This window comes from Mesocricetus auratus, unplaced genomic scaffold (genome assembly GCF_017639785.1).
Source record: "Mesocricetus auratus isolate SY011 unplaced genomic scaffold, BCM_Maur_2.0 Super-Scaffold_100007, whole genome shotgun sequence".
NCBI classification, from domain to species: domain Eukaryota; kingdom Metazoa; phylum Chordata; class Mammalia; order Rodentia; family Cricetidae; genus Mesocricetus; species Mesocricetus auratus.
The window spans coordinates 20,786,420-20,804,480 of NW_024429191.1; the positions used below are offsets into that span (position 1 = coordinate 20,786,420).

Here is an 18,061-nt window from a genome sequence, read left to right on the forward strand (position 1 = left end):
GGCTGTCCTGGAACTAGCTCTTGTAGACCAGGAGGTCTCAAACTCACAATGATCCACCTGTCTCTGCCTCCAGAGTGCTGGGATTAAAGGTGTCTTTATCTGGCACCATGCAGCTCATGCAGCCCATTTATATGCAGGTAAAACCCACTCACACACTTATTTTTCTTTTAGAAATCAGAAACCACAGCAATTTGAAGACAACCCCCAAATTATCAATTTCAATTTTTTATTTAGCTATGTAATACAGGCTGGCCTTGAACGTAAGAGTATTCCTTCTACTTTTGCTTCCCAATGCTGGGAATCCAGGACCATCATGCTCAGCTATCAGGCTTTAAGTTTTTATACTCCATTTCAGTGCACCAGCCCATGATTAAGATGGTATCAGAAATTACCCACAAAATTCCAAAACATAATGCAGTCTGGGCATTGCTGCTGTAACCAAGTGGTACAAACAAGAGCCACTCTAATACCCAAATTCTAGGTAGGCAAACTTTAAAAAGTTAAGGCAGTTGAGGCTAAGATCATCTGAAAATGAGACACTCAGACACTGCACAACCTTCTGGTAGCATACCCTAAGTGGAAAAAGTAACAAGAATACAGTGTTGTTTCTAATCATCTGGTACAAGAAGATACTTCTAGATCTCAAGTGTCACTTTATACCACACTGCAGACTGATACTACTTGGTAGATATTGTAAGCATGTAATTTAAAAACTAAAACAAGGTCTTACTACGTATCCCTGGGCAGCCTGATACTTGCTATTTAGACCAGGCTGGCTTCAAAGGCAGAGATCTACCTCCTTCTTGTGGGATAAATGACATGTATCACAATGCCTAGCTGTAATTACAATGAAAAAGAAGCAGATTAAAGAAAGAGAAAGGCGTTGGTGGTGCACGCCTTTAATCCCAGCATTCGGGAGGCAGAGGCAGGCAGATCTCTGTGAGTTCCAGGACAGCCTCCAAAACAATACAGAAAACCCCGTCTTGGGGAAAAAAATTCTCAAAGAATTAAAAATTTATACATTCTTAAATGAAAAGAGAAACTGAAGTTTTACATGCTAGCAGTATTTATTGTAAGTGATCAAAAGACATACAAGGCTCATAATCACATGTATGAAATATCACTTGGTGACAGAGTGAAAGAGACAGATATGTATTTATATTAAAAAAATACACACACGCACTCTCCCAAGTGTGTGCCACACGGTGCTATGAAGGTGAGGTGTCAGGCTATACAAGTTCTGATATACATAACACATTAAAGAATCAAGCGTAAAAACCATACTCAAAGTTGCAAAAATAAAGTTTCCTTTTTTTCAAGCATTTTGATCTGGGCTCAAGCAAAGCAAGTAATGAACACGGATGATTTTTATAGGATTCTACACACGCTGAAGCTATCAATACACAGAAGTCAACAAACAAAACAAAAAAACAACAAAAAAGAAAGTCATAGGAATGGACAATGCATTTCATCCAAGGTCTAACAGTCTATTTCATCCCAGCTCTAGGACATTAGGAATCATAATTTACATTACTTCAACAGCAAGGTAAGCCAGAAAAAAAAAAAAAAAAAGATCAACAGAAAGTCAAGACGGCAAACAAGGCATGGCTGCCCCCGGTCTGTCCGACGTTCCCCTAGTGCAACAGCATCATTTCCCTGAAGGTTCATGAGTCACAATTAAGGAGTACTCATACAAAACTATTTCCTTTATTCTTGAAAAAGTGCCACACACTATACTTTCCATTTAAAAAATACACAACACATAAACTAATGAAAGACAGTCTGTCTCCATCTCTTGTCGATGAGGAAAGGCCAGAGCGACTCTTTGATTCCAATCCGGAATGGCGTCCGCTGGCCAATGCCCAGAGTCTCCAATTTGGAGCAGTCGAGCTGAGCATTTTTGGGGCGTTGTGCTCCTATAACAGGGCTGTCAGTAATCTTTAAAGATAAAGAAAAACAAATCATGAGTAAAGGAAATAACATCTTGAAACTTAATAGTTCTATTTCAGCTTTCCCTTAAGGCAAAAAAAAAAAAAAAAAAAAAAAAAAGAAAAACATCCTATTAGATCTAGAAAAATAAACATGCCACTATCAAGACTTTAAAAAAAAAAGATGTGGTAGCACACATCTTTAATCCCAGTACACAGGAGGTAGAGGTAGATGGATCTCTTGAGTTCAAGGCCAGACTGGTCTACAGAATGAGTTCCAGGACAGCCAGAGCTGCACAGTAAAGCCCTATGTTGAAAAAAAAAATTCAGTGTATGTGTGTGTGCATGCACATGACGGTTTATGCACATGCAGAGGTCAGAAGACAGACAATTCAAGTCAGTTCTCTCCTTCCGCTATGTGGATGGAGTCAGGTTGTTGGGCTTTGCAGCAGGGACCCCCACCCCCATACTTCTCTATAAACTTCATCAACACTGACTTCTTTAGGGGTTATTTACTGCCAGATACTGTGAAGATCCAAACCAAGTTCACTCAGATTGATGCTATCAATAACATGCAGCAGCCTTAAGTCAGGAGGGAGGTGTCAGTCGGTAGACTCACAGGTCTTAAGTGACTGCTCGGCAGGTTGAAGGCATCTGCAATTGCACACGCCATTTCGTACTTGGTCATCTGCTCATTGCCAGACCAGTGAAAGGTCCCCTTAATGGATGGATCCTAGAAACAAAGGGGGGGGGGTACACATAATAAGAAAGGAGAGTGAATGATAAGGTTTGACAAGGAATTTAATTTTAAAGGTCCAAGATTCAAAATGTAAACCTATCTTTTTTGGAATATTCTCTTCAAAATCAAATGTCCACAAATATTCCAACACTAAAAGCCATTTATAGAAATAAGTTTTTGAAATAAAAATACAACTGGCTCCAATTTAGATAGTGACTAATTCTAATTACCATATTAAATTATTCTAAGTTAAAATGAAAATATAGTTTTGAGATATGATCGAATACAGCCTAGGCTGTCCTCCAAGTCAAGTAAGTATGTAGCCAAGGCTTACCTCCAGTTTCTGAGTCTCCCAGGCTCAGGGAATACAGGCACGGACCATCACGCTGGATTTATGAGGTACTCAGATTCAATCCAGGACTTTGTGCACACTAGGTAAGCACTCTATGGTCTGAACCACAGCCTCAGCCTCACTCTGTTTTAAGCAGAGTTTCGCTACGCAGCCTTGGCTCAGTATACAGACATTGTATACTTTTGATCCTGCTGTTTTTACTGGCATTATCTCAAATGCTGGTATTACAAGTGTGCACCACCAAGATCCATTATAAAACCATTTTAAAATATATCCGGTAAGCAGTGACACACACCAGTAATCCTAGCATTTGGGGAAGATAAGGCAGAAAGACAGCCTCAAATGCCAGGGCAGGTCTGAGCTACACAGGGTTTCGAGGCCACTCTGGGCAACAAAGTGAAGCCGTCTCACAAAACCGAAGGTGATGAACTAGACAAATACTTTTAACAAGACCATGTTATGATATTAATTTTCAGTCTTGTTGAAGCTTCCTCTCCTATAAGAGATTTCCAAAAGCTCCTTATATAGAATTAAGGAGCGTGTGAACTATATGCACGTGAACTCAGGTGTACATGCTATGTATATGGAGGTCAAAGGACAACCTCTGCTCTTGGTACTTGCCTTGCACCTGTGTGAAGAAAGGGTTAGTTTACCCACAGCATACACCATTGCTGTGGAATAATCTTTTCATACACTGTAAATATGTATCACTCCCATTGGTTGATAAAGAGCTGACTGGTCGATGGCTAGGCAGGATTTTCAGGACAAAGATAACACTAGGAGGAAGAAGGGCAGAGAAGGCAGGATGGGAAGTATGTTCATGAGGTAAACAGCCTCGGGTAAATACCAGAGTATTAGAAATGGGCTAATTTAAGTTGTAAGAGCTAGCTAAAAAACATGCCTAAGCTAGTGGCCGAACATTGATAATTAATATTAAGTCTCCATGTCAGTTATTCAGGAACTGACAGGCAAAAAAGAAAGTCCACTTACACCACTATAATTTTCATATAGTGAAAAAAATGTAGTCATGCTGTGGCCAATACTATTCATACTCTAAGTTAAACTGTTCCCAGTCTTCTTATGAATATTCTTTTTAATTCTGACTTGCTCAAATGCTTAAAATTAATTCCCATTCTGGCCTGGAAAGACAGCTCAGTGGTTAAGAGTGCTCATGCTTCTTTTAGAGGACCTGGGTTCAGATCCTAGGGGACCCAATGGCCTCTGACTTCCTTGGACACTTCCATGCATGTGGCTCACATAAATTCATGGAGACAGACACATGTGTAATACATTTTTGAAAATAATTACCTCTCACTGGGTATGGTTAATCACTGGGCGTTTACCCCCAGAACACTAGGAAGTCAGGGACAGGATCTCTTACATATTATAGACCTCATGACTACAGCCTCTACTCTGAAGAAACTGCTTTTGTTTCATTACCTACTTTTTACAAAGCACATTTAACTTCCAGTCTGTGATCATCTATGATCAGTCATAGAAGTTCACGCACAGACAGCAGAACGCTCACTAAGACAGAGGTCAGGCCCCACCCGTCTCCAGCCTCACCAGCATCCTCTTCTCTGCCAGCTGCCGGCACACACTGGCTACATCCTTCACGTGTGTGGGGAACCTCTGCTGCCAGTGGTCCATGTTTGCTGACTTGTTGCTGAACTGCACCTTGTCAAACATGACAGTCACAGCACTTTCTTCGAGCTTTTCAACTTCCCCATACAGAACTGGAATTCTCAAAACAGCAGCCCCTAGGGACAACACGCAGATAAAAATGGTGGCTCTTTCCCAAGCTTGGATGTAAAAAGAGAAGCTGTGGATTTAAATAATAGCAAAGCAGAAACCTTTCCTTTTAATAAAAATATACCAAGATAGGATGTAGCTCATAACTGAACAAACTTAAAGGTGATCATGGATATTTTAATTATCTTTTGTCAACGTGTAGAATTCTTATCTAAATGGTCATTAGGCCCATTAAAAAGAGCCTATTTGGACAACCAAATGAAATGAATACTCCTGACTGGAGGTCAAGTAAAAGACAACAACACTGAGGAACAATTTTGGGTCAATTGGGAAACCATCTACACAGACTATGTATTTGAAACAGCAGGAATACATCAGTGTAACATTTCCTCCTGACTAGTAAATACCACGTGATTATGTAAACAATACTCTTGTCCTATAAGATGCACAACCAAGTGTTTGGGGACTGAACCCATCATTGCTGGATTTGGCCAAGTATACACACATAAAACAAAAGTAGCAAACAAAACTGATCAATATGGGGGGTAGGGTTAAGTGGTCATACAACTGCGGTTGAACAAACGTTCAGTATTAGATTTTATACTGGTACTTGGTGAAGGGTTTGATGGCCTTTAGATTATCAGCACTTTAACAAAGTAGACATGTATTTTCTTTTATAATTACCAAGCAAGCAATGATTGGTCTTTGCTGTGGTTTGTATGTTGTACCTACTCCACAATTTTATATTGAAATTTAATTCCCACCCCAACAATGTGTGTGTGTGTGGGGGGGGGGAGGTGCTTTGGGAAGATGTTTAGGTGATGAAGACAACATTATGAAAGAGCTTAGTGGGTAACTGTCTCGTTTGGTTGAGAACAACCAGAGAGGAAGCCTTTGCCACACGCAGGCTCTTGGATGTTAGACTTCCCAGCCTCCAGTAATGCGAGATGTAAGTCCCAACCAGTTTTTTACAAGTGACCCATTCTGTACACTGCAACAGCAACATGAAGCAGAGCAGGAAGGGGAGAGGTTGATGCTAGGGAGACCTCTGCGGGATTGATGGTTCATTCATGTATTTACTTTTTCTGGTGTCACTGGAGATTTACCCTTGAGCATCATGCATGCTCAGCAAGTACTCTACCACCCAGATAGAAGAACTTAGGATATCTAAAATAACACACAAAAAGCTGACAAATTACATGTCCGTAAATGAGGGCACTACAAGTTGGTGGTTGCTTTTCAGAGGCACACAGTGACCTAATGGATCGGTTCCCACAGGGATTGTTATGTTGAGCATGGTGCTGCCAGACAGAAATCAAGTTGAGCATGATGCTCCTACACACAGGAAGATGTCACATCAGAACTGGCAACACATATAATGAGATGCAAAGATGTGGGAAGAAAGTCAGACTATGGATCAAAATGCAAACACTTGGATGAAAAGTATACAAAAATATCTCTCTTAAGAAACCACATTTTGCATTTGTCTTCCTGAGGGATCAGCACATAGGAGATTTCATGCTCCCAGCTTTAAATTTCCTTTTAATTTCTTTTCAGAAAGTTGTTTTATGTATGTACATATGTACACATAAATGCACATGGTAAAAAAAAGATCATGGTATGAGATGCCTCAAAATTGTTATTACATCTGTTTATGTCTGTGTGTGGGAGGGAACACATGTGAAGGTCAGAGGACAGCTAATAAGAGCTGGTTCTCTCCACCCACAACGTAGGCCTCAGGAATTGAACTCACTAGTTGGTAGCAAGCACCTTTATTTACCTAAGCTATTTTACCAGTCCACAGTCTCTAATTTCCAGTAATCTATAGTCCCTGTTTTCCCTTTTCTTTCTTTCCTTTTTTTTAATTAGAAGAGGGAAGGACAGAACCTCACCTCCCAGAGTACTGTCTGCTCTTTCAGAGGCTCTGGGTTCAATTCCCAGCATCCACATGGCAGCTCTCTGTGGGGACAACAGACCTTGGCCAGAGACCCACTTCCCCATTAGCCTGAGACCAGGCAACAGTAAGACAATGTTTACTGAAAACAATACAATGCCCAGGGTAATAAGTTCCTGAAAAGGGTTTGCCCACAGGGACGCCCTGACCTCGACCTTTTCCAAGGACTAACCGCCTCTTCTGACCCACCCAAGTCAGTCTCTGGTGTCAAAGCAGGACCAGCCAGGGAGAGGGAGCCAGGGAGAGGGAGCAGAAGCTTTTCTGGAGGGAAGCCTTTCTTGGGAAGTCTTCTTGAGCCTTTTTGGGGCCTAGTTAAAGTTTTCTTTACATCGTTGACTGGTCTCTGTGTCATCAATCCTGACACCCTCTGCACATTCTCACATACAGGCTGCACAGTGGGCACGGCAGCTCACAAATTTCTGTAACTCCAATTCTAGGGAACTGGCTGACACCCACACAGACATACATGCAGGCAAAAACACCAATGTACATAAATAAAATAAAACAAAGTAATATGTCTGTTCATAAATAACACAGCATAGTCTTCAAAAATCATCAGTAGCCAAAGATGCTAGACCTTACCTAAATTATTCTCCAGGACGGCCTTTTCTCCATCTAATTTTGTTTTGCCATAAAGGTTCAGGGGACTTGGTATATCTTCTTCTGTGTAAGGGGGATTTGTCCCATCAAACACATAATCTGAGCTAATGTAGATGAGAAATGCTCCAATTGAAGCTACAAAAAGAAAAGATAAATCCACTGCATTACTTTTTCTTGCAATGTTTCTGCTTTGAAGTCTTTTTTTTTCCTTAAACAAAAACACATTTAAGAGAGCAATAATACTTTCAACTTAAGCCGGGCATTGGTGGCACACACCTTTAATCCCAGCACTTGGGAGGCAGAGGCAAGTGGTTCTGTGAGTTCGAGGCCAGTCTGGTCTGCAAGAGCTAGTTCCAGGACAGCCTCCAAAACAATACAGAGAAACCCTGTCTCAAAAAAACAAACAAACCAAACCTGTCTCGAAAAACAAAACAAACAAAAAGACTTTCAACTTAAAAAATCCAGTGAAGCTGGGCAGTGGGGGTACACACCTTTATCCCAACGCTGGAGGCAGAGGCAGATCTCCCAGAGTTTGAGTACAGCCTGGCCTACAAAGCAAGTTCCAGAATAGCCAGGGTAATACAGAGAAACCCTGTCTTGAAAAACAAAACAAACAAACACACAGTGACTGAGGCTAGGGAGATGACTCAGCAGCTAAGCAAATTGGATGCTCTTCTGGAGGACCATATGGATTTGGCTCCTAGCACCCACATGGGCGCTCACAACTATCTGTAACTCCAGTTTCGGGAGTCTGAAGTCCTCTTCTGACCTCCAAGGATACCAGGCATATATATGGCGCACAGACATACATTCAGGCAAAAACATAGACATAAAATAGATACATCTTTAAAAAAAAAAATCCAGTAGCCAGGCATTGGTGGCACACGCCTTTAAACCCAGCACTCCGAAGGCAGAGGCAGGTGGATCTCTCTGAGTTCGAAGCCAGCCTGGTCTACAGAGTGTGAGTTCCAAGACAGGATCCTAAGCTACACAGAGGAAACCCTGTCTCAAAGAAAAAAAAATCCAGTGATGATGTAGCATTACCTGCCTCCTTTGCTAAATTCCCAGAGGCACCCACATTCAGCTGGGAAGCAGCATCTGGCTGACTCTCAACAACATCTGGTCTTCTCTCTGCTGCACAATGCACTATGACATGAGGCTGAAAGTTAAAAAACACTGTTTTAACTCAAATAGAAGCAACAGAGAACTATGGTTTCCTTAAGAGTAACTTCAGATAAAGCAAGGTTCCTTAAGCCAACATTCCTTCAATTAATAATAAATCATTTAATTTTTAGCTTCCTCAAAACACACACACACATACACATACACACACAGTCTGCAAAGAAAAGAACAATTTAAGATTTGGTTTTTTGGGGGAAGGGCTAGGGATCTCAGAATCTTGCATACTTTGGACATCATAACCTAGGCAGGTATGTAACCCTGAGCAAAAGTGGCTATTATCTATAATCAAAATAAGACTGCTATTCCAGTATGGTGGAAAAACGATTACCACGTACATGAGTATGATTTTATTTACTCATCAGACCCCAGGCCTCATGCATACTAAGTACCCTGCCACTGCAGAATTAGCATTTAATGAATACATGACAAAAGGCCAAGTAGCATTAGTTACAAATTCAAGTCGTTTGCTCAGTCATTTAACCATAAATGCAGGAAGCCATCATGTCCTATTTATTTTCCTACTATTATGAACCAAAAGCAACTTTGGGAGAAGAGGGTTTATTTCACTTACACACCAAAGTACATCACTGAAGGGCATCGAGGTAGGAAGTGGTCTAGAGGCCATGGGTTCACTCTGCTTACTGGCTTGTCCCTTTGGCATGTTCAGCCTGCTTTCTTATACAACTCAGGCCCACCCACATTAGTCCTAGTAATCAAAATGATGCCCCATGGACCAATATGGCCGAGGCATTTTCTCAAATGAGATTCCCTCTTTGCAGATGACTGTAGCTCCTGTCAAGCTGACAACTAACCAGGACACAGTAAGTACTGTGAAAAGAACAAGTCACCACACTCGAGTAAAAGAGACACATTTAAAAGCCCAATAAGTACCAAAACAGAGGGATGCAAGAGATCTTCTACACAGAGAAGGATTTTTTTAATGCAAGAGGAACAGAGCAATAACTAAGACTGGTGTTAACAGTCAGTGTGCTGAGGACTGGAACACACGTGATGGCTAACAACCACTTGTAACTTCAGTTTCAATGGGCCAGTCTCCCTTTTCTGCCCTCTGTAGGTAACACACACACACACACACACACACACACACACACACACACACACACACACACACACACGCGCGCGCGCATTGCACAGACATACATGCAGGTAAAATACCCAGATGTGGGACATTTCTTTACATTGTGTAAATATATGCCACTGTGATTAGATTAAAATAAAGAAGCGGAACGGCCAATAGTTGCACAGATACAAGTTAGGCAGGACTTGCAGACAAAAAGAACACAAAGAAGGGGAGGAGTCTCAGAATCGTGAGAAGACGAGGAGAGAAGGGGATGAACTTGCTGTATTGCAAAATCAAGCCACATGGCAAAGCATATATAAGAAATCTGGGTTAGTTTAAAATGTAAGAGTTAGCTAGTAACAAGCCTGAGCTATCAGTCAAGCATTTATAATTAATAAGTCTCTATGTGGTTATTTGGGAGTCACTGACAGGACACAGGAAAACTCCGCCTATGCATATACACAGAAAGTAAAAATAAACACACACACACACACACATACACACACATGCAGAATCAGGTTTCTAGTACCCTTGCTCTAGGGCTCACACCTTTAGAAAGAACCAAAGCTAAAATTTTGATAACAAGGAGAACTGTATCTCCATTTCCCTCTAACTTTTCTTGGACCGTGACAAACAGGTAACTGAAATCCCTCTGACTGTACTTTCTTGGCTCTAAAGCAGAAATAATAATGTTTTTCTCCAGTTCCCAAATAACACTGCATAAACGCAAGCTGTGTCACTCTACAAGGCTGAGCAGGACATGGAGGAGGATCCAGCTTTGGGACAGAGTACCTGCCTGGCACCCTGGGGACCCTGGCCCCACTGCAAGTAAAGTGCTCTGTATTGTTGCTGCTCTACAGGCTACAGTTTTCAAGCACAACTTCCAGTCAGCACGCACACTTTCTGTATTATTGAGAGATCTCTTAATAGAATGCATATGCAACTTCAAATATACAAACCCACACCTGAAAATCATGAATGAGGTGATGAACTGCTTCAGAATCCAACAGGTTCACTTGTTCAAATTTTGGTCTTGCTCTTCTGAAGCCACAGCCAACGGTGTGCCAGTTACTTTGCTGAAATTCTTTGTAAACAGCTCTGCCAAGAAGCCCAGTGGCACCGGTAACTAGAACACGCCTGCTAGGGATGTTTATTTCCTCCTACAAGTGGAAAGGGGGGAAAGCCAGTGTGAAAACAATTCTCCTAAAGAAATGAGCTGCCATTATTGTGTACCAAACACCTGGCATCTAAATATTTTTTTAATTAATGCCACATACCTAAAAAGTCAGTTTTACAGCCAGATTAATCAAACTTCATCAACAACTGCATGACTTCATGAGTTTGTTTAACTATTTTATGTGTATGAGTGCTCTGCCTGGTGCATGTGTGTGCACCATCCGTGTTACAGGGAGATGAGAAAAGGGGATAAAGCCTCCCGGACAGCAGGCTAACAGGTAGGTAAGGTACTAGGGACTGGGCCTGGGTACTTTGCAAACCAACAAAGTACTCTTAACCAGAGACATCTTTCCATCCCCCCTTGATAAGTCGTAATAATCAGTCTCAGTTAAGAATACACACTGGTTTTGCAGAAGACAGGCACTGAGTGGCTTACAACTACCTGCAACTCAAGCTGCACATCTCGATTCTGAGAGCAACTGCATTCACACACACATTCCCACAAGTAGACACACACACACACACACACACACACACTTAAAGGAGTTTGAGATAAAATCAATTTGATCCTTAAAACATACATTCTAAATGTGAACAAACTAATGTATGCCCCCAGTCAGCACTAAGTTTACTTACACAGAATAATTATGACTGATACAGACAGTAAAGAACATTTTAAACTGATTTGTGTTGCTACCGAGAAAAATATTCGTGCTTCGTGTTCACAGAAATTTCAAAAAGCTTAAGGAATAATTTAAATTCTGTATATTCAAGGCAAAGTTCCAAAAAATCAAGCAACACTTTCCTGCCAAATTCTTAAGTAAAGCCAACTTTTTTGTTTTTTTTAGAAATATATATATATATATATATTGATTTTTCGAGACAGGATTTCTCTGTATTGTTTTGGAGGCTATCCTGGAACTTGTTCTGTAGACTGGGCTGGCCTGGAACTCAGAGATCCACCTGCCTCTGCCTCTGCCTCTGCTGGGATTAAAGGAGTGTGCCACCACTGCAGACAGGGTGTCACACACCTTTGGTCTAGTATGAGATCCACAGCTGGAACTTCCATTAAAGTTTATTGTGAGGCCCTATTTCTGTTACAGTCACCTAATTCTCAGCTGGCAAGAAATCTTTTACATAAGCAAAAGCCAAAGACATTTTGAGCCCTAACTTCATGTAAGGTAAATGATTCAGTAAACATACTTTACTTCAGGGCACTAAAATCAGGTGTTTCTAACATATACAAAAGCTGCAATCAAAAGGGGATGATGAAGGGTGGGAGGATGCAGTATACAAAACAATATCGAGCATTTTAATTCAACCTATTTCAAAAATTTTTTCAAATTAAAGAAATTTCATGTGGCAGCAGCTGTGGCACCACTTGGCTCTCCACCAGGAAATTTATGAAAATGAAGACTCAAGCCAGCAAAATATTTTCTTTGAACTTTGGCAAGAAAATAACTCTCCAAAGGCTTAACTGTAAAGCAGGTGTGGTGATGGCCTCTAATCCCAGCACTCAGACGACAGAAGCAGGATGGTATCAGCCCACTGGGAATAGCCTGGTCTACAGAGGAGATTTCAGGTCATCCAAGACCACATAGCAAGAGCCTGGTTTGTACACACATACACAAAGCTGAAATAGAAGGGGTCAAAACATGTCAAGTCTAGTATAGACTCAGAAAACACGTTATAAATACCATAAAGATGCCATACCATGTATGGGGAAACATCATACAAGAAAACATATGGGCTTGGAGAGGAGGCTCAGAAGTTAAGAGCACTGGCTACTCTTCTGGAGAACCCTGGTTTGATTTCACATGGTGGCTAACAACCATCTGCAACTCTAGTTCCTGGGGCACTCACACCTTGTTTGGAGGTCCAAGAGTATTGCAAACATATTTGCAGGCAAAACACCCATACACATAAAATAAAAATAAACAAATTTCAAAAAAAATATTGCTTTTACAGAGGATGAGAATTGGGTTTTTAGCACCCACACTGGGCAGCTCACAACCCCCTGTAACTCCAGCTCTAGTGGAATGGATACTCTCTTTTGGCCTCAGTGGGTATTGGACACATATTGTACACATCTATACACATAGCACACACATATAAAAAATTTAAAAAGAAACTGGGAAGTCCACATGTGTGATGTGCTCCTGTAATTCTAACACTGGCACTGATCATCCCAGGCAGGATTCTGAGTTCAAGATCAGCCTGGTCTCCAAAAGGAAAAAAAAAAATGACAGAAACCTTCTATAACATCCCTGAACACCGTTGAGATTCAATAAGACATCCAAACTGAGCCGGGCGTTGGTGGCACACGCCTTTAATCCCAGCACTCGGGAGGCAGAGGCAGGCGGATCTCTGTGAGTTCGAGGCCAGCCTGGTCTACAGAATGAGTTCCAGGACAGCCTCCAAAACAATACAGAGAAACCCTGTCTGGAAAAACAAACAAACAAAAAAAGACATCCAAACTGCTTAAGTAGGAAAGGAGTTCGTTCAGACGGGGATATCACAACTCCCTGTCTCCCCACTGTACCTCAGGCAGTATTCTTTATAGGAACTGGTAAGGCCTCTCTAACATCCACTGTGCCAATCCTCAGAGTTACAGGAGTAAATTTCAAATTGCACAGGTTGAGAGAGCAAAAAGGACATTTAAACCGCAGCTCTCTGCATCTTTTTGTGGCTGTTTTGCTTTGACACAGGGAAATCCTCCAGCCTCAGCCTGTAGAGTGCTGGGCTTAAAGCATAAGGCACCACACCATGCCCAGCTACTGTAACTTTTTTTTATGAAAACCATTGCTTATGTGCACATACATGTATGCATGCTAACAGCAGTCAGAAACTACAAATAAGTTTGAACTTTAGCTAAGGCCCAGTCATTTGGAGACAATACTGAATATACATCACCCAGATATAAAAACTTTAGCATTAACGGCTGAACATGGTGGCCCCTGCCTTTTATCCCAGCACTCTGGGATGTAGAGGCAAAGGAATGAATAACTGTTGAAGCCAAGGTCAGCCTGGTCTACAAAGTGAGTTTCAGGACAGTAAGGGTTATAGAGAGAACCTATTCTAGTTATGACCAAAACAAGTTGAGGAAGAAAGAGTTTATCTGGCTCACATTTTCACTTCACTGTTCATCACTGAAGGAAGTCAGGGCAGACTTAATAGGGCAGGAACCTGGGGGCAGGAGCTGACACAAGGTATGGAGAAGTACTGCTTATTGGCTTGCTTGCTCAATACAACTCAGGGCCAACTGCCTAGAGCTTGCCTGCAGCTTTTTTGTTTTGTTGTTATTGTTTTTTTTTTTTTTTTGGTTTTTCGAGACAGGGTTTCTCTGTTTCTAGGCTTTGCTGTCCAAGAACTAACTCTGTAGACCAGTCTGACCTCGAACTCAAGGGATCCGCCTGCATCTGCCTCCCGAGCGCTGGACTTAAAGGCGTGCACCACCAACGGACGGCTGTATATATTTTTATCTCCGCAAGACACACTGGTTCGGGATTAACAGTTTTATCAACTGTGCTGGATACATTCTGTAGGTCAGTGGATGCTAAAGGGGATCGAGCCGGATGGTGGGTAGGATTTGCAAAGAGGGGAAGTTTACCAGACACTTATCTCCAAATCTCAGCCATGTTCCACTCCAACGTGCGAGGCTTGAAACCCTAGGGTGCCAAGGGCCGAACATATCTGTATTGGAATTCCTGCTCAAACCTTACTGGATAAACTCGAGGCAAAGCCTGACCCTTTTTAACCTATTTTCTCAGCCGTGAGACTAAGCGCTAACAGGATCGCACACCGGGGAAACCCTGACATCCACAGAAGTGGCCGAAGTAGGTGCCCTGTGCAAACTATGAGTTCATCAAGTTGACACCCCCAACGCCGTCACTTACGAAGAGCCACCCTCCCTTCTCTTTAAAGATCCAGGACACAAAACAGAGGCGATGAGTACAGAACTCAAAAAGGAAACAAGCCCTCAGGGCCGGCGGGGGCCTCCACCTCCCCGCTTCCCGGCTGCAGCCGCGAAGGGGACGCCCGCAGGGAGCGAGGTAAACAAACTCCGAGGCGCCTCCCAGGTTCCACGCCCCGTTACCTCACCTCCACCAGCCGGCAGCTGCCGGGAACGAAGTGGATAGAGAGCTCTTTCTCCCGGCCCACCATGCCAGCCGTCTTTGCGCCGCCGCAGTCGCGACCGCAGCCCACTCCTGCGTAGCACAGCCGGGGGCCACAGCGCCCGCGCCCTTGGCCCTCCTCCCCTAGGCCCTGGCCGACCTGGGCTGCCGCTTCCGGCTTCCGCCGCCATGGTCGCGGCAGTTGATTGGCTGCCTCCCGCCACGCATTCAAAAGGGGGCGGAACCCCAAGGGACGCTCTCAACCCACGTGCCAGTTCTTAAAGAGATAGAGCAAACGCAGGCACCGATGCCAGGCAATGACTGCAGGCTTCCTTGGGTTTAAGGGAGTGAGGTTTTTTAATCTCTCTGCTTCTTCCTTCTTAGTGAAGGGTGTAAGGAATCGGGTAGCCTGGAGTTTTAAGTTTACAGACTGTGAAATGCCTAAGAGTCAACTGCGCATGTATTATACAAAGTAGGCTACATCTATAACCTTAGGGGCAAGCAAGACCTAAGAGTGAGTGGTTCCGTAAACACAATGCAACGGCTGGTTTTGGTTGGGTTTAGGCAGTTTCAAGTTCGGGCTGTCAGGGGATGATTTTGAACTTCTGATCCTTCAGCTTCCGGAACCTCCCAAGAGCTGTGGACAAGCAACCTTGACAAGGTGTGGTTTGGTCGTTTGTTTAAGGCAAAGAGAAAGAATCAAAATGGGTTCTGACCTCTGTTAACATTACTGGAACCTACGTCTTTCTGGAATACTAAAAAAGATGAATTATTTTTAGCTAATTGAGAATAAAAAGGCGTGGGAGCGAAGATGATTTGGGTACTTTTAAAAAGGCAGATTCTTCGTTCTTTCTCAGAATGAGGGAATGAGAAACAACTGTGCTAACAAGCCCAGTAGATTTAACAGGTATCCTGACTGCCTTTTGGACAGTCATTTAGGGGACTCTGCCAGGAGCTGCTACAACCAAGCCTTGGAGGAGCTGCAAAAACTTGGAAGGGCGCGATGCCGCGCACTCTTCCAAACTTGTGTGACTGTTTAAAAGTTAATAAGAAAAAAAAAAAAAAAAACAGTCCTACTGTCTGACTCAGCACTCAACCTAATTACCTGCAGGTTAAAAGTTACTCCAAAGCACAGCGCCAGCTAAGCTTACACTGAAACAGCCCGCACCCAGGAAAGGACTGGCCCACTTTCTACCCAGACACCCACGACAAGGGATTTCAAAACTAGACCCAAAACGTGACCGCTGCCTGGATTTCCCCCAAAGGACTTCCTTTCACAATCCTTTTATTTTTAAGCTGACAAATAAGCTGCCCTTTAGGAAAAGTTTTCGTCAGAGTCCCAGGTGATTTTCCTTCCTCCCTTATACACTAATGACTTATTCTTCGTTCATGTAATTCTTCCGAAGAGAAAACAAAGGCAGCCGGAAGAGAAAACAAAGGCAGCGGGAGGCCTGTCAATTTTTTCCCCCTAATCCAGGCCTTAAGGTTACTAAAAGAAAGGACGACCCAGTACTAAATTACAAGAATAATTAGAAAGAAAAAGTCTGAGAAGAAAGATCCAACATCCCTCATCGTCCTTCAAAGTGAGAATGTTTCAAGTTGCTAGTTGAAATGTATGAAGGCGTCTCTTCCTAGAGAGGATTATAAAATGTACTCAATAGGAAGATTCAAGGATTTCTGCAAGTAGCAGTTTGGTTCTCAGAGCAACCTTGTGAGTGAGGAAATGTTTGCTTGCCTACATCTTAAGAACACGGCTTGACACTTGTCCGGCAAAAGTTGAGCATAGCTCTAGGGGCACATATTTAAGTGCAATTTTTAGCCAGTTTGATAATAACAAAAGATTCTGTGTGTACAGTCGGTGTCCGACTTCCGACGGGGTTCACGTTTTAAAGGAGTGCAAACTGTAACTTTAAGTCCAATTAGCAGATTCAAGCCCTACAAGACAAAAGCCGGGTTAAATCTTATACTACACAGAACCTTCAACCACCGTTGTGGAGAATGAAACTGTCGTTCTGCTTCACATTTTATTTCTGCCAAACCGACTTGGATTTCCTGGGTCGGAAACCCAAGATAGTTTATTCTGTGTCTCAACCTTATGTTTCTTAAGGAAATAAATGGCACCGGCTAGTATTTTCTCTACAGCCATCCTGCTCTTACCAGTCGTTCTGAATACGCCGAGTCGATACTATGTCTTGAATTGCAAGCTCTTACCTGTTCCATGTCCTCCGGCATTTCAGGCATGATTCCAGAACTATTTTGGGGAAAGAGCAGCGAGCGGAATCCGGGCGTCTGGCTTCTCTGCCCGGGTCTTTGTTTGCTCCGCCCGTACCGAGCACACGGACGCCAAAAACGTGAGGCGCAGCTCAGCTTGACCTTTTAAATTAGCATTTCCATTCCAATCCTGGAATCCCGTGCAGCTTTCCACAGTGCAGTAAACTGGCAGCTGATTCCTCCTACTAGTTTTGAAACTACCCAATGAGAAGTTTCATGCTAAATTGCAAAGTCAAGAGAGGATCCATTACCAAAATCCATATGGCAGAACTATTAAAACAAAACAATAAAAAACTCGGCAATTTCCCCGGTAGAACTTTTTAGTGTCTCTTGTACAGGGAACGGGCCAACGGTTGGGAAGCACACTGTGCAATTGATTCCTGTTGTGAAATATTCCCCGTTTCACAGTTAACAGTAACAGAACCGTCAGTAAAATTCCCCTGTGCTTTGCAAAAAAAAAAAAAAATTGCGTGTGTATGAGTATTTTGTTAGCATGCAGGCATGTGCACCATGTGTACCCTTGCGTTCCCTGGAACTGGAGTTATAGATAGTTGTGAGTCATTATGTGGGTGCTAGGAATTGAACCCAGATCCTAGGGAAAAAAACAAATGCTCTTAACCACTGAGCCATCTCTCCTGCCCCATCCCATTGTTTTATTTTTAAAAAAATTATTTAACGATCTCAAAGGGCAAGTTTAAAACCCTAGAGACAGCAACACACAAATGTAGAGTGAACCTGGTCATTTCCACTGACTGTGTTGTTTATATTTAGCCAAGCATTAAATACTGCTCATCAGTGCTTCCCAGACCTGTCCCTAACATTGTCAACTGTGTAGAACCATTTTCTAGGAGTGAAGCACTGCTATTTTTAAGTTTCAAGGGTGATTTAAGCTTGCTTCAGCTTTGAGACGC

General features: G+C 42.6%; 1 protein-coding gene across 2 annotated transcripts; it reads right to left on the minus strand.

Annotated features, from left to right (window-relative positions):
- Positions 1–1,048: 1,048 nt before the first annotated feature.
- Mat2b (methionine adenosyltransferase 2B) lies at positions 1,049–17,283 on the minus strand. 2 transcript variants are annotated; one of them, XM_005071942.4, is made up of 7 exons: positions 17,091–17,283; positions 10,554–10,748; positions 8,370–8,484; positions 7,308–7,460; positions 4,586–4,779; positions 2,548–2,661; positions 1,049–1,938 (listed from the first exon to the last, which is right to left on the minus strand). In XM_005071942.4, the coding sequence occupies exons 1-7, from the start codon at positions 17,118–17,120 to the stop codon at positions 1,768–1,770; spliced, it is 972 nt and encodes a 323-aa protein (XP_005071999.1). In that variant the 5' UTR covers positions 17,121–17,283; the 3' UTR covers positions 1,049–1,767. The 2 variants fall into 2 exon arrangements, with proteins under 2 accessions (XP_005071999.1, XP_005071998.1); XM_005071941.4 differs by lacking the exon at positions 17,091–17,283 and adding an exon at positions 14,866–15,043.
- Positions 17,284–18,061: the final 778 nt, after the last annotated feature.